A 21,976-nucleotide genomic window follows, 5' to 3' on the forward strand; every position below is an offset into this window, starting at 1 on the left:
ACATGATTGGAAGGAAATGAATGTATAAAGTATATTTTACAGTGAGCTTATTCGAACAGAACACAGTGACATTCGCAGGACCTTTTGAGTTATCAGAGCACATCAGGTACAGACATTGGAAACCTCAATCACACACGTTTGAAGTGATGATCTTTGGCCTTATTTCATGTACCGTGTCATGCATTTGAATTTAAAAAAAGAAAAAATGTAGACATGACAATTGTTTCAATGAATCCTTTTTATTATGGAAAGAAAGAAAAGTGATGCTCGGGATGAAAACACGCTGCCGACACTCGAAGTAAGCCAACCATGACAGACACGTGTTTGAAAATAGAAAGTGAACCAAAAAAACCACTGACTTGAACTCAAGTGTTGTAGAACCATGGTGTTAAATCAATACAAAATGATGTGTGATTATGAGCGAGGTGATACAAAACAGAAAAACTGAAAGTTAGCACAAACATGATGCCTGTGCGCACCCACACGCACACACACACACACACATGTCCCCCGATAGGAAAGACGAGACCTGACTGAGAATTCTTACCAGAGGCAAGACGGGGACATTACAGATCTGAAAGGAAGGGGAGAACAAGCTGGATACAACTGGTAATATGCAACTTCTCAAACCAAATACTGACAAAGGTAGGTAGAAAAATATCACAATGATACAAACATGTTTCAGAGGAAGGTCATCGAGGTTGAGAAGTCGCTTCTTATAACAAAAGAAAAGAAGAGATTGCACTGAAACCATCATCATGAGCTCACCACCAACACAAATGCTTCTGCAAAAGGAAATCTTTCAATAGGCCTGTAGGAGCTGAATTATAAAGTAGTGTCGGCCTTTCATAATGATAATTCATTGTTGATTTCACACTCCATCAGAAAGTACTAATGAGACGATGCTAAAGCGTGTAGATGTAACCTTGGACTTGATGCAGAAGCGTTGCTTTGTGCCTCCACAGGCAGTAAGGTGAAATTGCTATGAGGTTCCTCATAGTCCTGTTGCGGTGCCCCAGTAGTGGTCCTCTTACAGCCGGCCCCCAACATCTGGAGGAGGACCCAGGACTGAGCACTCATCTGTAGGTTTGGAAGGCGCCCTCTCTTTATTTCTTGCTTCCTTTTTTTAAACTTCCTTGCACATGAAAAGCTGATAATGTATGGCAATGTAGATCACTATACAAGGTCCTTTTGGCTTTTGTTGTTGAAAAAGACCAAGCATCGTTCAAGTCGTTTCAGTTTCTCGTTGAAAAACAAAACAAATTACACTAACTTATACGTGTATGTCCAGTTTTCAGGTCAAATAATGTAAGAAATTAATGTGTTAAGGTTCAATCGTGAACACTAAAAGTCCTCGTGATAACCAGGCCGCCCTTTAGCGTCAACGGAACCTCGTCAAAGTGCTCGAGACATCGAAAACCCAAACACTTCCAAAAAAAAAGGTTATTGCCATGGTAGCTGATGTTGCAGCATCCGGTTGGCATGGCGCCTCTCAAAACGCAGGCACTGAGGTGAAGAGCAGGTAAGAAGAGTCTGGGAAGGTAAACACCGCACATCGTCTCCACTGGTCGAGACCGGGCCATCGGCGTTTGTAAATCAAGAGACAATGGTGCTACTTCAACACAGACAGACTCCAACCAACGCCGTCCTGTCGTCCCTGAAGAGGACATCCCCTGAGGGTGAAGCTGCAACACTTGTGTGCCCCCCCCCCCCCGGGAAAGAAAAGACAAGAAGATGAAGCGGGCTAACAGCTAGCCTTATGATAAGCACAACATGACAAAGATCTCGTGACAATAAAAACATACAAATGTATTGGACAACTATTTGTCAAAAGAACAAATCCTAAAATGCTATACATACTACTAATGGTTATGGCTGAACCCCTGGCAACGCTATGAAGCCTGATAAATTAAAAAATGAATTTGCTTATTTGGCAAATAATAAAATTAGGTGTGTGTGTGGTAGGGGGGGGACGACGACGACACAGAAGATAAATGGCACAATGTCATCTGAAGAACTACTGTACTTGCAGGTGGGGCATAATATTTCTACATATAATGAAAGCAGAAAGAAAGAAAGTCACGTCTATATTATGGCACAAGCATGCCGGGGGAAAAAACAAGATTATGGAGACATTTACCCAGCATTTGATGAATCAAAAAGAACAAAAGGAAGTCAAACGTTTATATGAAGGTACTTCTTTGTCTACTTTAAAGCATATTTTGTGTGAAAAGACTGAAGTACTCTGGAAATATGCCAAGTACAAAATATCTCCCCATATAAACAACATTCACACAAGGCACTTCATTCAGTAAGAAAAGAGAATCACAGTCCTTCCTTCTGCCAAACAGCCTGCATAGCAACAATACGAGGACGAGATCGTCTCAGACTTTTGTGTGGAACCACAAAAGAAATGTCAAACAAAACGTTGTTGTTGGGCGGTTTTTTTTGTTGTTTTTTTGGTTTTAAAATAAGCACTTCACCGAATAGTAAAACTTTGTTGGTTTAAAAAATGAAGACCAGAGTTCATTTCTCTTAGCATTTTGTCCCCACTGTTATCAACTTAGGACGCTCTGTACACTTTCTGGTGTGGGTTTTTTTGTTTGTTTGAAACACAGTGCTCCTGGGATATTTTAGTGTTTTTCGCTGATGGCACTCGGAAGGCAGCCAGTCACCAGGTTAGACGGGGGGGGGGGGGGGGGGGGGGGTTACATGGAGGTTTCCACAGTTAAGACCCCGAGGCGTCCCCTTGGGGCAGAGACAAGAGGGGCGCTTGTGGGACGATCCGCCTGAGTCTGAGAGGTGTGGTTGTAGAAAAAGGGCAGAGATCGACGAGAGGGGAGGATGGAGAGCACCGGCGGCAGGCGGCGCTGTGGTGTGTCCTGCTACCTGCCTCTCAGATCCTGCAGGACTCCGTAAACCTCTTCTTCTTTGCTGAGTCCCTCAAAGAAAGGCAGCAGGTCCAGGAGCTCCGTGTCATTCATATCGTCGAACCAGGACTGGACGGGGACCTTGGGAGATGGGAAGACCACCTGCAGTTAGCTTTTCTTCTTATACCAACTCGTACTTTATAAAGAAGACCACCACTATATTCAAAACATGGGAATAGAACCAAAAACAACAACGTATGGTTGAGGAACTCACAGCATTTTCTGGGTGGAAAATATAAGAGGCGGGCGAATTGTCAACGATGACAACGTTGCTGAGCTCTCGTCCCAGCCGACTGAGGTCTTTGACGTAGTTCCCTCTGTGGAAAACGCAGGATTCTCTAAAGAGTCGCTCTCGGAACACACCCCACTGGTCCAGCAGGTCTGCCACAGGGTCTGCATACTGTCCCAACCAAAACAGACACGCAACATGTCACCACTACGGCGATTCATTTAAATACAGATCAAAAATCTTTGCGGTGGTGTATGCCTCAGCTAGAGCTCCAACAACTGGCAGACGCTACGCTAATAGTGCAAAAAGGAAGCAGGTTACGTTTACCCGACGACACCCCAGAGAATACTACTCTATGACACAAAAAGCACAACAGACAGCTAGCCGTCAACTCAGCACGGGGAACATCTGATGCTACACAAACAGGAGGCCCTTCACATGGTTATGTCTCCGTCTCATTCGTTGCATATTGCATTTGCATTATTGGATAAGATGCAAAAAGACACAGATGGAGAGCGAGGCAGAGGAAGTGTGAACATTCAGACAGCAGGAGCAGATGAAATATACCAGAAGAAGGAAACAGGAAAATGTTGCTCCACAGGCACCGGTTTGTAACCAAAGCGCACGTGTGAGCACAGGCGACGTGTCTGAACACACCTTGGCAAGACTGGCTGTGAAGAGGACACATTCAAATAGCTCGCCCATCTTTTGGAGAAATTCGTCCACATGGGGTCGCTTCAGCACGTACACCTGCAAGACACACCGCGGGTGTTAGGCCAGGTCAGAAGAGACGTGCATGTGTAACACGAGTGTTGAGAGAGAAACGCACGGCTGAAAGTACGACTCACGCAATTGAATAGCAGTCTTTGGACAGTATGCTGTTATAATCCTCTCTAAGAGACATCATATGTTCACTCACAGTTGAGATGCTCTCCACCTCTTCGCCCAGCGACTGCCACCCAGTGCAAGTAATCATGAATAGGCCAACCAGGATACACACAGCCTATCCTGGATTACTTGAACCGGATCACAGCCAGTGTCTCTTCGGTAGCTTCACGTGGGAGCAAAGGTGACCTCTTGACCCTGATGTACTTCACTAAAAATGTATTTTTATTGTGCGTGTGTGTCTGTGAACGATACCTGATGAACGGTACCGTCGATCTCCACCGGAACAATAAAGTCTGCGTTGCTGATGGGCTGCAAGAAGAAACAACAGCGGGTCAGTGTCATTCAGACAGTTGGTGTAGTACCACAACCGACCAGCAGAGGTCCTGCTAGGAGCACTAAAACTTTGCAATTCACAGATTGTAACGTCTCCGAAGGAAGAAGAAAATAATCAAGTCTCTTTTATGCCAAATATAAACCAACTCTTTGTCCTCCTGCAACCTCTCTAGTAATCTCACTGAGCAGGCAGCGAGGTGGTCGCCCTCAGTCACAACTGGACAGAGGGAGGACGGATCGAGGGGAAAAAACAAAAAGGACGGATAAACAGGAAGCGGAGCAATAAGAGGACGACACACATCATATTCTGGATTGTAACAAAAACAGCCACTGATACTAGACTTGTGGCGATGCTTTTTAAAGCTTAAGGAGATTACCAACGTCGGCAGACTACAGACACCACCCTGCTCTGCAACATCGCCCCCTCTTCTTACTACAGCACATCCTCCACCACCTGCTCCTCTCCTGGCTTTGTTTACACAGTGTTTTAAGGGGGTTTAACACAGCGTTGACGGCTGAGTTTTGGATATGAAGACAAAAATGGTAGATATACATCATGTTGTACTCTCATTGCAAGGCATATATACTGCATGCTTTACAATGTCGGTAAAGGTTTTCAGGATTTTCTTTCTCTTCAGAAATTGGATTTATTATGCAAAGACGGTCAAGCCAACGGGTGACTGTGTCTTTGTAACGCAGAAGGCCCGTGCGCTGACAGTGGCAGAAGTGTGCACAACTTCAACAGTAAACCTCTATTGGAGCTTTGGCCTCTTCTCACCTTGAATGAGCTGTGGACGAGCGTTTCGTCCAAGTCGATCACCACACACTTCTTGCCATAGTCGGATATTAGTATCTCTGGTAGGAGGTATTTGGCTGGTGGCTGTGGGGAAAGACCAGGCAGATAATGTCAGATAAATGGAGAGAGAGTGAGAGTGAGAGAGATAGAAGACATATCGTCTGCAGAAATGAATGTGTGAGCCTGAGCAGAAAAGCCAACACCGTGTTATGAAGGGTATCTCCATGGGTGACAATGCAGCTGAGATGATGTGTTTAATGGAGCCGCTGCTTCATAAATGACACCCTATGGGACTCTACAACACCGGATACCCCCCCCCCCCCCCCTTGCTACAGTCAGAGAACGCACCGCCATCAATCGTCTCATCTTTTTGTCAAATCGGTGGAGACTGAATAAAAGTTTAGCTGCTTTCAAAGCAACTCAAATCTTAACCTTTTGTTTTAAGAGACGCCATCACACTTCTAATTCATGTGTGAGAATGATAGGATGAAGTCATGTGGGAACTACGTTAAAAAACAAACAAAAAAAGACTTTGACTTTGGATGGATGTTAAGAGTTGAACCTCATAAAGTCACTGATGGGGGATTTAACCGGTATGTTGGCCAGACATAGAATTCCTTTTCTTTCCAGCTGAGGAAGCAAACGCCACCGTGGAGCTCAACTAGGGCTGGGCGATAAATCGATTTAATCGATTAATTCGAATGTGTGCTTTAAGGCGATGTGTTTTATTGAAAATCGAGAAAATCGCCCCCACCCCTCCCCCCGTTGGGTTCCCGTAGTTGAGTGCGCGCGCATTGTTTACAAACGAAAACAATGGCGGCCAGCAGTGAAGCTCTCGTTCTTAAGAGAGGGAAGAATGTGTCTTCCGTGGTCTGGAAATGGTTCGGGTTCGTGTCATCTGACACAGAACAAACAGCCTCAAACAGAGGCATGCCGCCGAGTGGGAGAAGTGTTGCGCCCTGAGGAGGGAGCAGGACCGCGGGAGCACAAGCGACGCTGTCTTCCTGGCAAAAAATATTTAGAAAAAACATGCACTACTGTTTAATACTGTTGGTTATGTTGTGAATGCACTTGATTTTGTTTACATGCACTTATTTACTGTGCACAATATGTTATGTTGATGTTAGATCAGATGTTGGACTTTTGAAAATGTGAATGGTAAAGGGTCACATACATTTTATTTCATGCTGTGTTTGTATCAGTGTATTCAGTTAGAAAAGCTTACTGTCAAAAGTTACATTTGCACAGTTGTTTACAATGGAAGGCTACTATTTAATGCCATTTAATGTTATCTTTAATTTAATTTTATATTTAAATGATTCAGGCAAACAAAAGAGTGACCAAATACTTTTTGTATACTACAGGCACCTTTCTACAATGTTCAGGTTTTGTTTGCACTTTATTTTTATCAACCTACGAGGGAAAATCATCACAAAATAAAATAAAAAATTGTTTTCAACAGCTTCTGTCATCTGCAAAAATTTGTGGGGGAAAAAATCGATTTAAATCGTGAATCGGATTTTTTGTAAAAAAATCGGAGATTTTATTTTTAGGCCATATCGCCCAGCCCTAAGCTCAACTCTTACTTATATTATCCAATTGCACGGATAAGCAGCACAATAAATGGATTTACTTCTTGCATGGAAGCACCTGAGGCAATTAATGGAAACCGTTTTTACACTTAACTTGTTAAGACAGTTAGTGCCTCAGTATTTCTAAAAGCATACAAACCACCAGGAGTGTCTCCCATGCAGATCAGGCACTGAGCCGCCATTTAAGCCCATAGGTGCATATAAACCTTCCATGCAGCCAGTGCTACGATCAGCCGGTACTGAACCGCAGTGTGGTAGCAGAGCAAAAAGCTCTCTGAGGAGCACCGGAGCCCACACAGACAGGATGTGCCAGCACCAGCCCACTCAGCCTGCATGCAAAGGAAAAAGGAAAAGGAAAGGCAATACATACACTAGGGACAGGGATGACCTCGACCTGGTCACACTACAACACAAGAGAGAGACACGCTCATACATAAAACAGGGTCAGGAAGGCGAACAAAAAGAAGATAATTTCGTAGACAACATCCCAAACAAACAAATGGCATGCGTTTAGCGGAGCGGCGGCACCACCTTGGGAGGCGATCCGTTCTCCTCGACAGGTGGCGGCAGGGAGCTGGTGTTGCTGGCTGGCGGGTCCACATTGTAGTTGCGGAAGCAGCAGAAGAATGTGCTGAAGATGCTCCGGCTCCTCTGCTTCTTCAGGCTGCTGTTCGACTGGGACGCTGACAAAACAACAGGAGGGAGTGGGAGAGCGGAGAGGGTGAACAAGTGGATATGCAAATCGATGTTCTGTCATTTAAAAAAATAAAAAATAAAAAGATTTGGAGCATGCCGAAGCCGGGAAGCATTTACTTTTGGGTATTTGCATGCCGAGCTGTGGACGCTGCTGGAGTGATTGGGAGCAAATGATTTTATGTCGATTGCAATCCTCCTAAGTGACCACAGTGGCAGTGAGCTGCACTGACTCACAACAATAGGTGGGACCTTGACTGTGTGATTTACTGGCATTGGTGTTGGGTTCTGTTGACCCGGCCTGGCAGAACCACTGATCAGAAAATATCGTGGCTGGCTGGGGTGACTTCATCCGTCACACATAGCGAGAGTTCAGAGCGTCATTCCAGCACTACGGCGCAGGGCCTAAATCAGACACCGAGCTCTTATTAATAGTGACAAGTTGGAAGCCACACTCCTCCCCTCCCCCCCCCCCTCTATTTGCCCTGCCGTGGATCCCTTCACCTGATTGGCCTTAAAGAGTCTCCATTTTGAAAGCGTGCTTACATTCGCCTCCCCATGTTTCGGCTGGCAGGTGAGTGACTGAAGCAGCCTGGACGTGCATAAGAGGGGGGGTGGGGGGAGGCCCTCTGACCCCAGAGAGTCTATACAAGGCTGCATTCCTCTCCACCCATTACTCCCCCCCCCCCCCCTCACACACCCACCCCCACCCCTCGGCTCACACAACCTGAATGCTTTCGCAACTGAAGACCGGCGAGGAGCAAATAGCATTATGTCATGTCTTTTGGCATCTTGATATTGTGCCACTTTGTGCTCTTGACCTTAAACAAATACCCGACAGACATTTGTCATGGGAAACACTCAGCCTGGAGAAAACATCCACATCAAATAACTAGTACACAGCGTCTTAGTCAGGACAACACACTTTAGACAGAGCTTACAAATACCAGAACTATTTTTACATCGATCCAGCTTTGTCAAAATCCAACAAAACCAGTCCGATACATCACAAGCATAGGCAGCGAGGACAAGCAGCCTCGTGTCAAAGGCATAATGTGTGGAGTCACCACACTAAGAGTACATCAATTCCATATCCCACAGCTAAAAGTATTCATTAGTGCATTAAATGAGTCAGACACTGACGGAGCCGCAGCATGTCACGGCTACATGAAGCCCTTTGCCATTTACCTCCATCACTGTCCTCCTTAATTACCGTACTGCTTTTCAATTAAGGGCAGGCCGTGCTGGGTATTTAGAGTCTATCTTATTAGCGAGCGACCCAGGGACAATTAGTAGTACAGCATGCATCCATCAACAAGGAGACATTAAATCATCCAGTCACTATTCTCAGTAACTTAAAACCTCTACGCTCATGGAATAGCTCAGTCAAGCAGTGATTATGGAGCAGTGCGTCTGAAACTGTATCCGGCTAGTGCTGAAAATATTATCGTTACACCAAAAAACAATGAAAGAATTATCCGCATTAAGAGCTTTTGGCAAGCAGAGTGACATTGACTGGGTCTATGAAGAGACGGAGGGTAGTAATTATGAGAGAGTAAGCTCATTTACAAAGTTACAGGTCAAAGTTCAGCTCCTTTGTTTACATCTTTCCTACGACACATTCCAAGGTTTTATTACCAACAAACATTAAGCATTTATTACCCAACAACAACAACAACATATTCCCCGTGCTGTTCCTCTTGGTTGTGTTGTCCTCGAGGTCTTTCAGGTGGAGCATATTCAGCACGAGGCTGTCCACATACCAAACACACTATCAAGCATTAATCAGTGAGTGAGTATCACAACAGCTTCTAGTGCGGCTCTGACCAACAAAAAGCCTCCTTTCTCTCTCTAGGCGAGGATGTTAAGACTCACGGGTGGGTTTGTGATCGTTGACACGTTGTATAGCTTTGGCACAGTGAGAAGCTGAATCACTGTGTGCTGTAAGCAGTGTAGTGATATCTTAAAGCTTTGTAGTTGGTCAACTGTAGGTGGGTTTGTCTAAATAACACGACATACCTATCAGCGGACCAACTTTCCACATGCGTATATACTGCAAGTCAAAAATAAATACGCTAATCTAGTGCCTTTAATCTACAGAAAAATAATTTAACTATCTTAAAATTGTGTAGTGAAGCCTCCCACATGAGCGAATGATAAGGACAGTGGGAGTGTTTAATCTATCGTCTGGAAAATGTTACACGTCAAAACAGAGTACAATCATCTACAGACTACGCAAGGCAACAGTTAGGCGGCAATACCAGCAACCACTTTTATCACCTCAAAACACAACATGCTCACAAGCTGGTGAACGCACTCTGGCTACAACACAAGCAGCCATCAGTCGGCCTGAGCTCTGCCGTGTGATGAGCTCTGACTTTAATATAATTAATAATTATATAAGGGGCTAAACATCACTAATGGGGAACCTCGTAGTCCTAATATGCTTGGAATCTGACGAAACCTGTCAGGTGGAAATTACAGTGACAGTCATTGAACGACTGCCGTGCTCGGTGGACACCACCACACATACATCAATCCTCAGAAACATCTTGGATGCCACGATGACTGCAGAGGAGCATTTATCCTAAGGGTGAAGGAAGGGATCATGTATTGCATCTCATAAATGTATTCAGGTCCGAGCGCATAACTCCCAACAAGAAAAAAAAAAGACCCACTTGTGCTCTTATTAGCTTCTTTAGAACAACAAGTTGTTGTTTCAAACAAATAAACAAAACATTGTCATCTTTGCAAGTAGTTATACTTGGCCTCGAGGTCAGTGGTGCTCTGGCCAAAGGGGCAACGAGTCTATATTTAACCAGTGTGAGAGGCAGGCGCATGTCGTTAGACAGCCAGTAGAGGAACACTGGGAGCAAGGGTGGTCAATTTCTGTCCAGCCAGCTTGGAGCCTGTTCAAGCAATGTAAGACTACCTGTCAAAATTCCTCTCGGACAGCTGCTGGTATGCGCTCTATGTTAAACGACTGCAAAGGGACCGCCAACTCATTGGTTGGCAATATAACGAACACAGGAAGTAAAGCTAACAATCCTGCTGTATATTCGTGTTGTGACAAAGTGGACAAAGGTATTCTCTATTTGTTAGTTTTATGTCAGAGCTTTGGCCCTTACACTCAAATGAAACCGGTTTTCAAAATGTCCAGAACGAGTGGAAGGAAGCGCATTGCCATACTATCTCTATAATCATGTTAATAGTTGATATACTCAGCCCCACGGGAAGCATTCTGTGCGCCTCATCCTTAAAATAAAATAAAACAGTATCACTGCTCTACTTCGTCCTCTTACTCGACTTTCACCCTGTAGTCACCAAAGTAAATATTGGGCCCGTTTTTTCCAAAGCTACACATCTTCTGAACATTGTGACACTAACTGACAAACTAAATTTACTTCGTTTTTTGTAAAAGCTAAATACGGCTGTTAGCTTTGTAAATAACTAATGTAAGAAAAATAAAATATGAATATATTATGTAAATATGATCCAATCTGCTTATATCCACACGATGTTCACAATACACATGGGGGAGGCGAAGAAGTCCTGACCACGCCCACTTACGGGACAGGAAGTGCAAACCATTTGTGGAGCCATAGCTCCTTTCAACCATGAGCAGATGAACCAACCACTTCATTGACTAATGATCCCAGCACTGCTCTTACACAGTGACCCTATCACTGTCACTTATTCCCAACACAAGGACACAAACCTCCCAGCAACCAAACTGTGACTTATTAAACACTAACAAGCCCTTAAAAATACATTGACAGCTTTCAAACTAACTATCTTGATAAAATCTTTACCGAGACACAATATCGAGATGTTAGTAAATGTGTATCACTGCAGTGGAACCTTAACATCCATACTGCATGGGTCAGTCCCGGCCTTTATCCTCTATTCGCCTATTGCTCCAACATACATGCAGAGATCATCTCACGTGACGCACACACAGATTCCATAGTAGTTACAGAGGAACACATTTGTACCCTCAGAGGAAAATGCATTGTTGTGCTTGAAAGACTTAAGTTCTCACATTACTAATGGTCTGACAAGTGAGGCTTGAGATGTGATACTGATGCACCTCCCGTGGGCATGGGGGACCCGGGAAGTGTCAGAGCAGCAGCAGCAGCAGCCCCCCCCCCCCCCCAGGAATGGACATTAGCATCTATGGAGAGATTTGACCTCCAATGCAAATCATGAAAATGGATAAATAAATAAATGAATAAAGAGAAATGACAGATGGAGTGTAAGTGAAAAGTAAGGCACAGAGAACGACCCCGATATCCCCTTAAGCTACACGTACGTGACTGTTTAACTTACATTAAAATAATGATGGCATCTAAGATAGACATGTTTTATTTTACTGGAGATAAAATGAGAAAACACCACCTTGACTGGCAGTGGATAACAGACAACAAAGGAGACTGACTTCATCGGATATAAAGACAGCTCCACTGTAAATGACAGACAAAAGCAGATAATCGGATAACGTCAGTAGAACAAATCTGTGCATCCTACGAGGTCACCAAAGCCCTCAAGGGCTTTTCCAAATCACAAGTCTCTTTTTAAGGAAAATGATGTGCTTGTTCAAATGACATTTACCAACATCACTGACAGCAGATACCCAAGTTCACCTCTGTCTGCGTGCATTCTTTACCCTAAAAAAACTGTTTTTGCAACCATGCAGACCACACCACTTTGAACTTTGTGGCTTCTTGTGTTGGTGATTCATAGTGAATCATCCGATCATAGGTCCAGTTATGTGGCCAACACACAGAACAAAAAAAGTGTAGACAACACAAATGTTAAGAAGCGAACACTTGGCTTCACATGTTGTGTGGACAACTACTGCTTCACAAAATAATGAACATTAATTCAGCCTTAATGTGATTAAACCTCACGTCACCGGAGCGCTCTTCATGGTGAAGGCGCAACAAACAGACGTTAAGCTAGTTCAATAACTTACCCGGGACGAGGCCACTCGGATAAACTTGTTGCTTATTAAGAGTTTGTTAATAATGCTCGTTATGTTTCCATGTTCTGTGTAACTATCACGAGCAGGCAACCAGTGTCTTCAACTACTAAAGCAGCTAGCAAGCGCGAGCTAAAAGCTAACGTCAGGAGAAAAGTAGTTAGCCAGCTAGCATTAGTTCGCTGCCGCTAATGGACTTTTCCTTACCTTTCTCCTGGTTAAAGGATTGTATTTCTTCATCCTTCGGGTTGGAAACTTGGGTTATTATGGACATGTGGTCCATTTAGACTGGTGGTTATTCCTGTTTAGTTCCCCACAATGTTATTCGAGCAAGCGCGCTTGCTTGGTTTCCGAGCTAGCTGTTTAAGATGAGGATGACCAGCCAGCCCACAAAGACAGGCGCCCGTCCGAGGAGAAGTGTTGGGGCTGCGGGGATAGCCAGCCAGCTAGCACGGTGGTGGATGGAAGCCGGTGGATGGCTGTCATTTATGGCTCTCCGCAAAATACCATCGCTGCAAACGAGTATTTTGTGGGCAACACAGACAGTGTGTGTGGCTTAAAAAAACACAAAAAAAACACTGACGTTGAATCGCCAAATAGTTAGCAAGTAGCTTGAGTTAGCTGTGAAGCTCCGATCATCCAAAATGTGAGGCCGCGTCTGGAACAACGTTGAAAACACTAGGAAGCTCGTCGGAGGATCGCTCTCGTCCAAAAACACGAATCGAAAGCACGTTGTTTAAGTTAGCTCACAGTTTAACGCAAACTGTTCATCCGATGGCCCCACAGTCCCCTTGCAACATGGAGGCTTTATGTATTTGGAGTTGCATCTGACGCGGGGGCACTCGGAGTGGGAGGGGGTTTGTTTCTGTGATGGCTCCTCTCAGGCTGCCTCGCAGCACTACATTGCTCAAACCCATGCAGCTGGATGGACGCGGCTTTCTCAAGCCTCCTCTCCTCTGTAATTACTGTTGGTCTCACGCAACACATTACAGCTCTTTATAATAAAACAATGCATTCAAACACAATACACTTTGTGTAAGGGGGGGAGGGGTGTGGTGAAACTTCAGCTACACCTTTAGGCTACCATGCTTTCATGTCAAACAACAGCGAGAGCGGTTAACAATCCAAGTAAATTAGTTGACGTTTATGTCAAACCCTTTGGTGTGTGTTCTGTGGGGCTAATTTTGACAAGTCGAGAGCGCCACCTAGTGTCTAAAGTAGGAAAATGCTCCGAGGATACCCTGCATTCATAATTATACAATACAGTAGGTAGGCTACAGTGCCTGCCTGCCTCTGTTCAAGCAATTGCAGTGTCGGATTTGGAGTAGCAAAGATATCACTTCATGACAGGAAACATGAATGGAAAACTATGAAAAACAAATCTGAGAACTCCACTAGATATTGTCCTGACTTTATAATGTGATAGTGTCTATTCTGATACCGAACAGTAGGTCTACATCTAATATAGACCTAAAAAAATACCAAAATAAACTGAAGAGTAATTGCTTTTGTCGCTGGTTATCCACTGATACATTTGCGGCAGCGTTTTTAATTGTTCATAAGTCATTTTTTCATTTAAGCTACAGTCTACGTGCACATGCCTTCATCTCAAGGCTAATCCTCTGTTATTATTATTTGACTGGAGAATCATCAGAGGTATTCTATGGTGTGTCTCTGATCATGTCTTGAATAAAGGTCTATTATAGATGCTGCTATTGATTGATGCAAATGCTTCCCCCCCCCCCCCTCTCTCTCTCTCTCTTCTTATTCAACCCTTTCTACCAGCGTGTTTTGCGCTCCTGTAAGGTCCTATGGGCTCGGTGTGGACCACCCCTCACTGCGGTGCAGTATAGGATAAATATATCCCCCCCCCCCCCTCCTCCTCCTCCTCCTCCTCCTCCTCCTGTCGTTGAGTCCGCAACATCCCGACTTGCCGAGGCTGGTGATCGCAGGCAGCGGCAAGCCCCCCACAGGACGGATGAATTAGAAAACCTGCTGTAACCACCGCCACCCACTTTTATTTAAAAAAAAACCCACAATAATTCTCTATATTGAAGAGTCTGGCTGTAAACACCGCTGCCTCGATCTTGACAGTGTGAAGCGGATACAAGGTTAGTAACAACAACAACAACAAAAAACAGTTTTATTGGTACAAAGGGTTGAATAGAGGAATATAATAGTCAATGCAGAAAGGACTGTGTGTTGTCGGCTGTGCATGCTTGGAGCAGCGGAACGGTAAACCTGTATTTGTATGCAGGACGCTTTGCTGGAGTCCTGCTTAGCCATAGTAACATCTTGGCAGGGACAGGACTTGTTAGTCCAACTCCTTTAACTTCAGCTCAGAGTGCGTGGCATGGCACACACACACACACACACACACACACACACACACACACACACGCACACACACACACACACTCAGGTACACGTGCGTTATTCCCCACTGGAAAGTAACTGTCTGTTTTTTCCCCCATGCACCATTCTTGGTCATTCCAGCCCGTGCTAATTATTCTTTGAAGCGAGTCCCCGGTGCCTCTCAGAGATCACATAGCACTGCAGCTGCCCCGCTGTACAGCAAGACCAACTGCTAGAGCTATAATAGGAAGGAGAGGTAGGGTTGCGCAGCTGACGGTGCTGATTCCGAGGAGCCAGAGCTCTGCAGTACTATTTAAGTCACAGCCCCGTGGATCCTAAAGCCCTTTTAGTAAAATGTCACCTCCTTAAAACACCTGGCATCTGTCACGTTGAACCTGTGAACATGTGTTTTGGAACAAGGAGTTTTACGTTTAAACCCCATCATGAGATTTAGTTGTGGGTGTGTAGATTTTGTAAGTGGCATTATAGGCTGTTTTTTTCTTCTTCAGTGAGTACATTGTAAACGCATTGCCCAGGGACTCGATATGAATGGTGAATAAAGTGAACAATTTGCATACTGTGTATAGGCCTCAAAACCTTTTTGTTGCTACGCCCAAGCATGTATTATTAAGAGGAGGCCGGCAAGGTGCAGGCTTGTCTCAGCCCTAACTGAAACGTAACACTTTCATTCAGAATAATCTGTGACATCTGGAGAAAAACAAAGTAACACTCAAGAAAACTCAATAAACCCCTTACTCCAATTTACACAATCGTGCATTGCTGGTTTCAGATGTGTCTGTATTTGTTTTCTTCTTCATACTTTTACTGTTTGCCTTCAGTCAGGTCTAATGTTGTGTTGCTGATTGCTTTTCCACCCCGTTGGGCTGCAGGTTCACAGGTTCACCATGGGGATCAAGGCTGCCCTCCCCAGATATGAGCTGTATCTCTACACAGCCGTGCTCGGCGTGGCCTTGATATGGGCAGGCAGTTGGATATCTGAAGCTTCAAGTGGTGAGTGCAGGACATGTCAAGAGATGTCCAAAAGGCACACAATGACGCGACTATACGCTATAGAGTGAACTGAAGTTCACTGAAGTCCATTTATATTCATCAGAGTGAGAGCGAATGCACATTTTTCGAAACAGCTGCCGTAGCGGCTGTATGAGTAAGATGCTCAACACACAGTCAGCACCTTCAGTCCAAATACATCTCACAGAAAAAATCACTTAGGTGACAATAGGAATTCATTATTATAACACTGCTCAATTTAATCTCAAACTGTAGAACAAAGTTCATTGAGCAAATTGAAAGAGACCCCCCCCCCCCCCCCCCCCCAAGGAAATCCTGCATGTTCCTATTAATAACAAAACAATTTAGAGCTGGTCCAATTACATTCTAATCATTTTCCTGATGGAGATATTTCCGACTAAGACTCAATTACACTGAGTCAACTAATCCCACACCTCTCCCTCTGAAACACTGCCAAGTGTTTGCATGTTTTCAGACAGTAAAACGCTCAAACTATCCTCTTCACCCACTGGTCTGAATGGACTGATTGTAATCACTGTCTGTCACAGTCTGTGCAGTCAGATGGACCAGGGCAGTCATTCATGCATTTTCTCCTGATTCCTTTTTTTCCCCCGACTTTCTTGAAATGGTCATTTTCTGGCTGCTCAGTCCGTGGACATCCACACTGCTCTCCGGTCTGCATGCCACAGTGGCACCGAAAACACCCGTAATAGAAGCTTGGCCGTGTTCCCAGAATTAAGAGGCTTTCCCTGACTGACCCTCACATTTTGATATTCCTTTTTCATGTCCATTAGTGTAATCAGGCAGAGCCGGAGGAGCTACTGCCGGGGGCCGCGTGCCAGCCGCATTTATTGCCGTGTACTTAATGTCTCAACATCCCTGTCACGGTTCTCAATGTTATCACACATATTTTCATTCTTATCATTCGTGTGTTAGCTGTTGACTCAGGTTATGCAGCGAACTAATCTCCTACAACCAGATTATCACCGTATGAGTGTAGATGTCAAAATAGAAAAGCTTTGCAATCACTACCTTATGTAATGTTTGATGTTATCAAATGGACTGAATGTGCTCTCAAACCTTAAATTCATTGTGAACGATCCAACAATAACACCAAAGCTGTTTTTTATTTATATGATTCTCAAAATGAGAACCCTGAAGAACCCAGAAATTTAGATTCCTAAATGTTAGATTTACCCAGAAGCTTTACCATAAATTGCCAGCAGTTGAAATCGTACTACGGTGTTGATTGTTTGGTGAATGCCCTTTTTTTCTTCCCTCTCTATTCAGAGAATTTAAACAGAAAGGCCTTCAAGGAAAGCGTGAAACCAGGATGGCATTACTTTGGCAGGAAAATGGTAAATTGCTCACATATAATCCCCTTTGAGTATCTCCTTGTGTTCTATAAGTGGATCTGCTAATGCAAAGACGTCAATGAGTAATGCATCTTCCTTTTCCGCAGGACGTCGCAGACTTCGAGTGGATGATGTGGTTCTCTACATTCCGCAATCATATCCTTTTTGCTCTCATGGGTCACGTTATCTTTGCCAAGATATTCACCCTCTTAGCTCCAAAGGTGCGTGCACGTTTGTGAATGCCCGTCGGCTTGCAGTGTGATCTGACTGCGTACAGGTGTAATGGCATGTCTCTTATTATGTGTATATGTTGTGTGTGTGTATGTGTGTGTTTGAACACAGGCTTTGCTCTAATCAAGGCCAAGCAACATTTTAATTTAAGATTTAATATGATATGTGGTGTAAACATATAAAATCTCATGTACTGATGTAAACAGTAGGCCTTGGGCTGTACAAGTAATTCAGTTCTGTTCAGTTCAGTGTAACTCTATTCTATTCTATTGAGCGAAATGTAATTTGTACACGTGATTGACTGCATGATCGGCATAGTGTTGGACATGCTGTCTGTTGAGTGCACCTCTTATTCTCTCCTGTGAACATGTGTTTTTGACATATTTAAAACAGTTTGTTTTAAACGTGTTTTCTGTCTTGTTCCATGCTTACAATGAAGATTGGTGTTGATGGATGTAAGGTAACATTAATAAACTTGTGAATTTCATAACGTTTGTCATGTGTTTCATTAAAAATTGTTAATACATGGACGGTAGATGTGTTTGTCCCCCCCCCCCTCATTGTGTAATCATTCCATCTTAAAGTGCATCCATTGTTGTAGATGTAGTGTTGTTGTACTAACACCATTCATCGTGAGTGTTGCATTTAATCAAGAATAGAAGTCGTCCCGTCGTGACGCCACACTGACGGTGGCCCCTTCTTTACCCACAGCACAGATCCTTGATCTTTGGTGTGTACGGTGGTTTGGCAGTGCTGATCACCATGGGCTGGACCTTCATGGCTCTGGTACTGTCTCACTGCGTCATACTCTACAGCGTCGCCCTGGTCAAGAAGAAGTGGCTGTGCTTTGTGGCCGGCCTCACCACGCTGGCCTCCATCAAGCTGGAGCCCTATAACTCCTGGCAGGTGAGCGGGTGGTTCGAATCAGCCGACATAGAACGAGCTGCGGGAATGAGAAGGTGATACACAAATGATAATCGATGATGATGATGATGTCGTCCTTCCTCAGGAAGCCTTGGTGAGCGGCTCTTTCGACCTGCAAGACATCCTGTTCTATGGAGGATGCGGCTTCAGCATCATGCGCTGTATGAGCTTTGCCTTGGAGAACTGCGAGAGGAAGGACGGCAGCTACACGTTCTCCGACCTGCTGCGATACAACTTCTACCTCCCCTTCTTCTTCTTTGGACCCATCATGACTTTCGACAGGTTCCATGCCCAGGTGGGGATCTGAGATTCAACTGAGAGTGATGAGAAATGAGTGAAAGTGGAAAAAAGTGCAGCAGCCCTCCTGAAACGTGACAGTAGTTATGAAGCTATCAATCAAGTGTATATTGCAGAAGAAGGCTAATGTAACACCCACTCATAATGCCATGTGTTTGTATAATTCAATTTAGATAGAGACAGAACACAAACATGTTGTGCATATGTACACTTTGATTGAAATGACTTTCCCCACATAGCTGTATTTGACTTTTAGACTGTCTGTTTATCGAGTGTGTGCGCCCACTCAAAATCCTTTTTAATAGAAGAATTATTTTGGTTAAACGTCTGCTGAGATGCTGGGGCGGTCATATCATTTTACAAATCGATGATTCCACAGGTGAACAACACCCAGCTTACCCGCAAGGACAGGGAGCTGTGGAACATCACCACCAAGGCCTTGCTGCATCTGGGGGTGATTCTGATGGTGGACGTCTTCTTCCACTACCTCTACATCTTGACAATCCCCAGTGACATGAAGCTGGTCTCCAAGCTTACTGACTGGAGTCTGGGTGAGTTCCACATACGTTTTCACGTGGCTGTGGTCACAAAGGACTAATATCTTACGTTGGTTCTATGCATTACATTTACTCCAACCGGATGTGCAAACATGAGAATCTACTTCTTTATTAGAAGTTGCCGCGTTAATGTTGTCAACTACTAGCATCAGTGTTGCTTTGATTTGCAGCTGGTCTGGCTTATTCCAACCTGGTGTATGACTGGGTGAAAGCGGCCGTAATGTTCGGCGTCATCAACACTGTGGCTACACTGGACCACCTGGACCCTCCTCAGCCTCCCAAGTGTATCACCATGCTCTATGTCTTCGCTGAGACGTACGTGGGATTTACACTAGTTGTGTGTAATCATACAAAAATGAATCATTACGTAAATCCTTGTTGCCCACGCTAAACTTTGAATTCCTTTTTTCAGGCACTTTGACAGAGGCATCAATGACTGGCTGTGCAAGTGAGTTTAAAACCTCGGGTTTAAATGACAGAACCGACAGTTTATATAGAGAAGAGAGATTTTGATCCTTCATCGGGTTGAATGAGTCGTAATGTTGCAGGTATGTTTACGACTACATCGGCGGGGATCACAATAAAATCTTCAAGGAGCTCCTGGCAACCTTCTGCACCTTCGCCATCACCACCTTGTGGCTGGGCCCGTGTGAGCTGGTTTACATCTGGTCCTTTTTCAACTGCTTCGGCCTCAACTTTGAGCTGTGGGTGGCCAAGTTGTTCTCCTTTCCACCATTTTCAACCATAGAGGTGAGATACATTGAGATTAAAATCACTTGCAGTCAATAAATGGCGTTATGCTCGGTGTAGTTTTGTGCCATATCCCTTAATGTGCCTGTGTCCTATAGGGTGCCATGGGTGAAGCCATGTCACGCAGGATCCGGGGTGTGTTCAACGCCGCCAACTTCTGGACCATTGTCCTCTACAACGTCCTCTCTCTGAACAGTTTGGGGTTTGCCAAACTGGTGGGAAGACGACTGATTTTCAAAGGTGGGGAATAACAAAGGTTTATTATATGAAAACAAAGTATTTTCTGTCAGTTCTCGTCAAAGCGGGAACAACTCAGACATCAAAAGCAACAGAATCTTAAGGGGCGCCATCCTCACATATCACATAACTTAAGATCCTCTTTGTTGCTTTCTTTCCCTTGGATCTTTCACGTAGAATAAAAGAACAACAGAGCAGTGTTAAACATAGAGGTTGTTCACATGATTGTCTTCAGTTGAACATCTACTAAGGGCATAGGACAAAAAAAAGCTGCATTCCTTTAAAGCCGTACTTTCTTCTTCCCTTCCTCTCTTTATGTTTCTCTTCCAGGTTTCCCTCTGTCCACCCTCTCTGTGTTACTTGTGACCTACTGTGGCGTCCAGCTGGTGAAGGAAAGGGAGAGACAACAAGCCCTGCTGGACGATCCGGAGCCGGTGAAGGCCGTGGACGGGGGCAAAGTAAAAGCAGAATAAACCTGACAGAAAAACGGACCGCATCACATTGTTTCATCCTCGGCCTTGCGAACTGTACCTAACCAGACTGTGACAGCCAGTCAGCACCTGTATTGTTCACCAGCCTGTGTTGTTGTTTTTTTGCCTTTGTTTGTCAGAAGCGAGGCAACATTTTGAACTGTGAAATATCCTCAAGTGCACTTGCTGTAGATAATCGGAACGTCCTTTGGCACAAATCCACCGACGGGGCATTTTGTATTTTAACCGAACAAAAGATTGTTTGACAAATGCTAGGCCTTGCTCAATATTTTACGATGCTACACCTAATACTATATATGAAGACATACAGCATTGTTAAGGAACGACTATGATCTGTGTGGTTGTCTCCTCTGTCCACTTTAGATATAATTATTTTTAATTATTTACTTAATTTAGCCTTAGACGCCTAATCACCACAATGTTAACCATACTGAAAGGTTAAAAAACTTGAAATCAGGGTGTATGGAGTGCAATGAAGACAATAAACCAAGGGTGCTGTGGAGGTCCTCCACATAGCTTGCAGCTGATTGTAAAGCAGATTTGCTCTTCTGTCACGAAGCAAAAATACAAGTCACAATGTATAGAACAGTTCAAGTGGATGGAGAATGCATTAGCGCTCCCGTAAACTTGAAAAATGTAACGTAGTTCAGCAGTCCAGAGAGCGACAGCTTTCCTCCTACTGTACTGTACTACTGTAGGTGTTTCCTCGTCCCTCTCTCACATGATCCAGGCCCCTCTGTGAAAGGCAATAGGCCCCAGCAGGGAATGTGGGTCACTCTCTCATCCTCCCTGTCACCAAAACCTGCTGTCTGTCGTCAGCGCAGCAGGCGGAGAGAGAAAAAGAAGTGCATGCAAGATTGTAATGCCTTTTCTCATTTGTAGGGTTTTTATTCAAAGGTGTTCGTTTCAAATGTTCGACTTGAAATAAAGTTTTGGTTCATCCAAATGTGACACAGAAGTTTGTTGCAGCAGAACGGAGTGGAGACCAAAGTGGAAGTATGGTTGTTTGCTTGGATGTGTGAGCACCGTCTTAAATCTGAAACAATTTCATTTTGTTTCAATGGTGGCGGTGCTTTAATAAGTGACTAAAGACTGTGTTGGCTTTTACATGTGTGACAGTGAGTCGTTGTCATGTATCGCCACAAGATGGCCCAGTTTAACCAAAGTTGATCAAAGGTTCGCCCACAGTCTCCCTCAACTGTTAAAGAACATATCAGGCGTGAACACTTAAAAGTATTTTTATTTTTGTTCGAGGAATAATTTACGGTTTGCAGGAATTGCACAGGTGTAATTGATCGCGTTAATGAT

General features: G+C 44.3%; 2 protein-coding genes across 4 annotated transcripts; one reads left to right on the forward strand and one right to left on the reverse strand.

Moving 5' to 3' along the window:
- Positions 1–220: 220 nt before the first annotated feature.
- Positions 221–13,299, reverse strand: LOC306789202 (CTD small phosphatase-like protein). 2 transcript variants are annotated; one of them, XM_079285027.1, is made up of 8 exons: positions 12,650–13,299; positions 7,300–7,451; positions 7,139–7,171; positions 5,159–5,260; positions 4,300–4,356; positions 3,817–3,909; positions 3,145–3,330; positions 221–3,011 (listed from the first exon to the last, which is right to left on the reverse strand). In XM_079285027.1, exons 1-8 carry the CDS (start codon positions 12,723–12,725, stop codon positions 2,886–2,888), a joined length of 825 nt encoding a protein of 274 aa, XP_079141153.1. In that variant the 5' UTR covers positions 12,726–13,299; the 3' UTR covers positions 221–2,885. The 2 variants fall into 2 exon arrangements, with proteins under 2 accessions (XP_079141153.1, XP_079141154.1); XM_079285028.1 differs by lacking the exon at positions 7,139–7,171.
- A 1,064-nt stretch (positions 13,300–14,363) lies between these two features.
- Positions 14,364–21,614, forward strand: hhatla (hedgehog acyltransferase like, a). Of its 2 annotated transcripts, XM_079285741.1 has the most exons (13): positions 14,364–14,553; positions 15,688–15,808; positions 17,117–17,184; positions 17,289–17,402; positions 17,852–17,872; positions 18,124–18,318; positions 18,422–18,631; positions 19,013–19,184; positions 19,361–19,505; positions 19,603–19,638; positions 19,739–19,940; positions 20,039–20,180; positions 20,508–21,614. In XM_079285741.1, the coding sequence occupies exons 2-13, from the start codon at positions 15,703–15,705 to the stop codon at positions 20,648–20,650; spliced, it is 1,554 nt and encodes a 517-aa protein (XP_079141867.1). In that variant the 5' UTR covers positions 14,364–14,553; positions 15,688–15,702; the 3' UTR covers positions 20,651–21,614. The 2 variants fall into 2 exon arrangements, with proteins under 2 accessions (XP_079141867.1, XP_079141868.1); XM_079285742.1 differs by lacking the exon at positions 17,852–17,872.
- The last annotated feature ends 362 nt before the right edge of the window (positions 21,615–21,976 follow it).

This window comes from Melanostigma gelatinosum (genome assembly GCF_949748355.1).
Source record: "Melanostigma gelatinosum genome assembly, chromosome: 15".
Lineage (NCBI taxonomy): Eukaryota > Metazoa > Chordata > Actinopteri > Perciformes > Zoarcidae > Melanostigma > Melanostigma gelatinosum.

Excerpts from the sequence above, each read along its gene's own strand:
- hhatla (XM_079285741.1), top strand. The coding sequence starts at position 15,703 with ATGGGGATCAAGGCTGCCCTCCCCAGATATGAGCTGTATCTCTACACA. Across the intron at positions 19,941-20,038 it reads CACCATTTTCAACCATAGAG|GGTGCCATGGGTGAAGCCAT; the intron begins GTGAGATACATT and ends TGTGTCCTATAG. Across the intron at positions 20,181-20,507 it reads AAGACGACTGATTTTCAAAG|GTTTCCCTCTGTCCACCCTC; the intron begins GTGGGGAATAAC and ends TTTCTCTTCCAG.
- LOC306789202 (XM_079285027.1), bottom strand. The coding sequence starts at position 12,725 with ATGGACCACATGTCCATAATAACCCAAGTTTCCAACCCGAAGGATGAA. Across the intron at positions 3,910-4,299 it reads TCGACGGTACCGTTCATCAG|GTGTACGTGCTGAAGCGACC; the intron begins GTATCGTTCACA and ends TGTGTCTTGCAG. Across the intron at positions 3,331-3,816 it reads TCACAGCCAGTCTTGCCAAG|TATGCAGACCCTGTGGCAGA; the intron begins GTGTGTTCAGAC and ends TGGTTGGGACAG.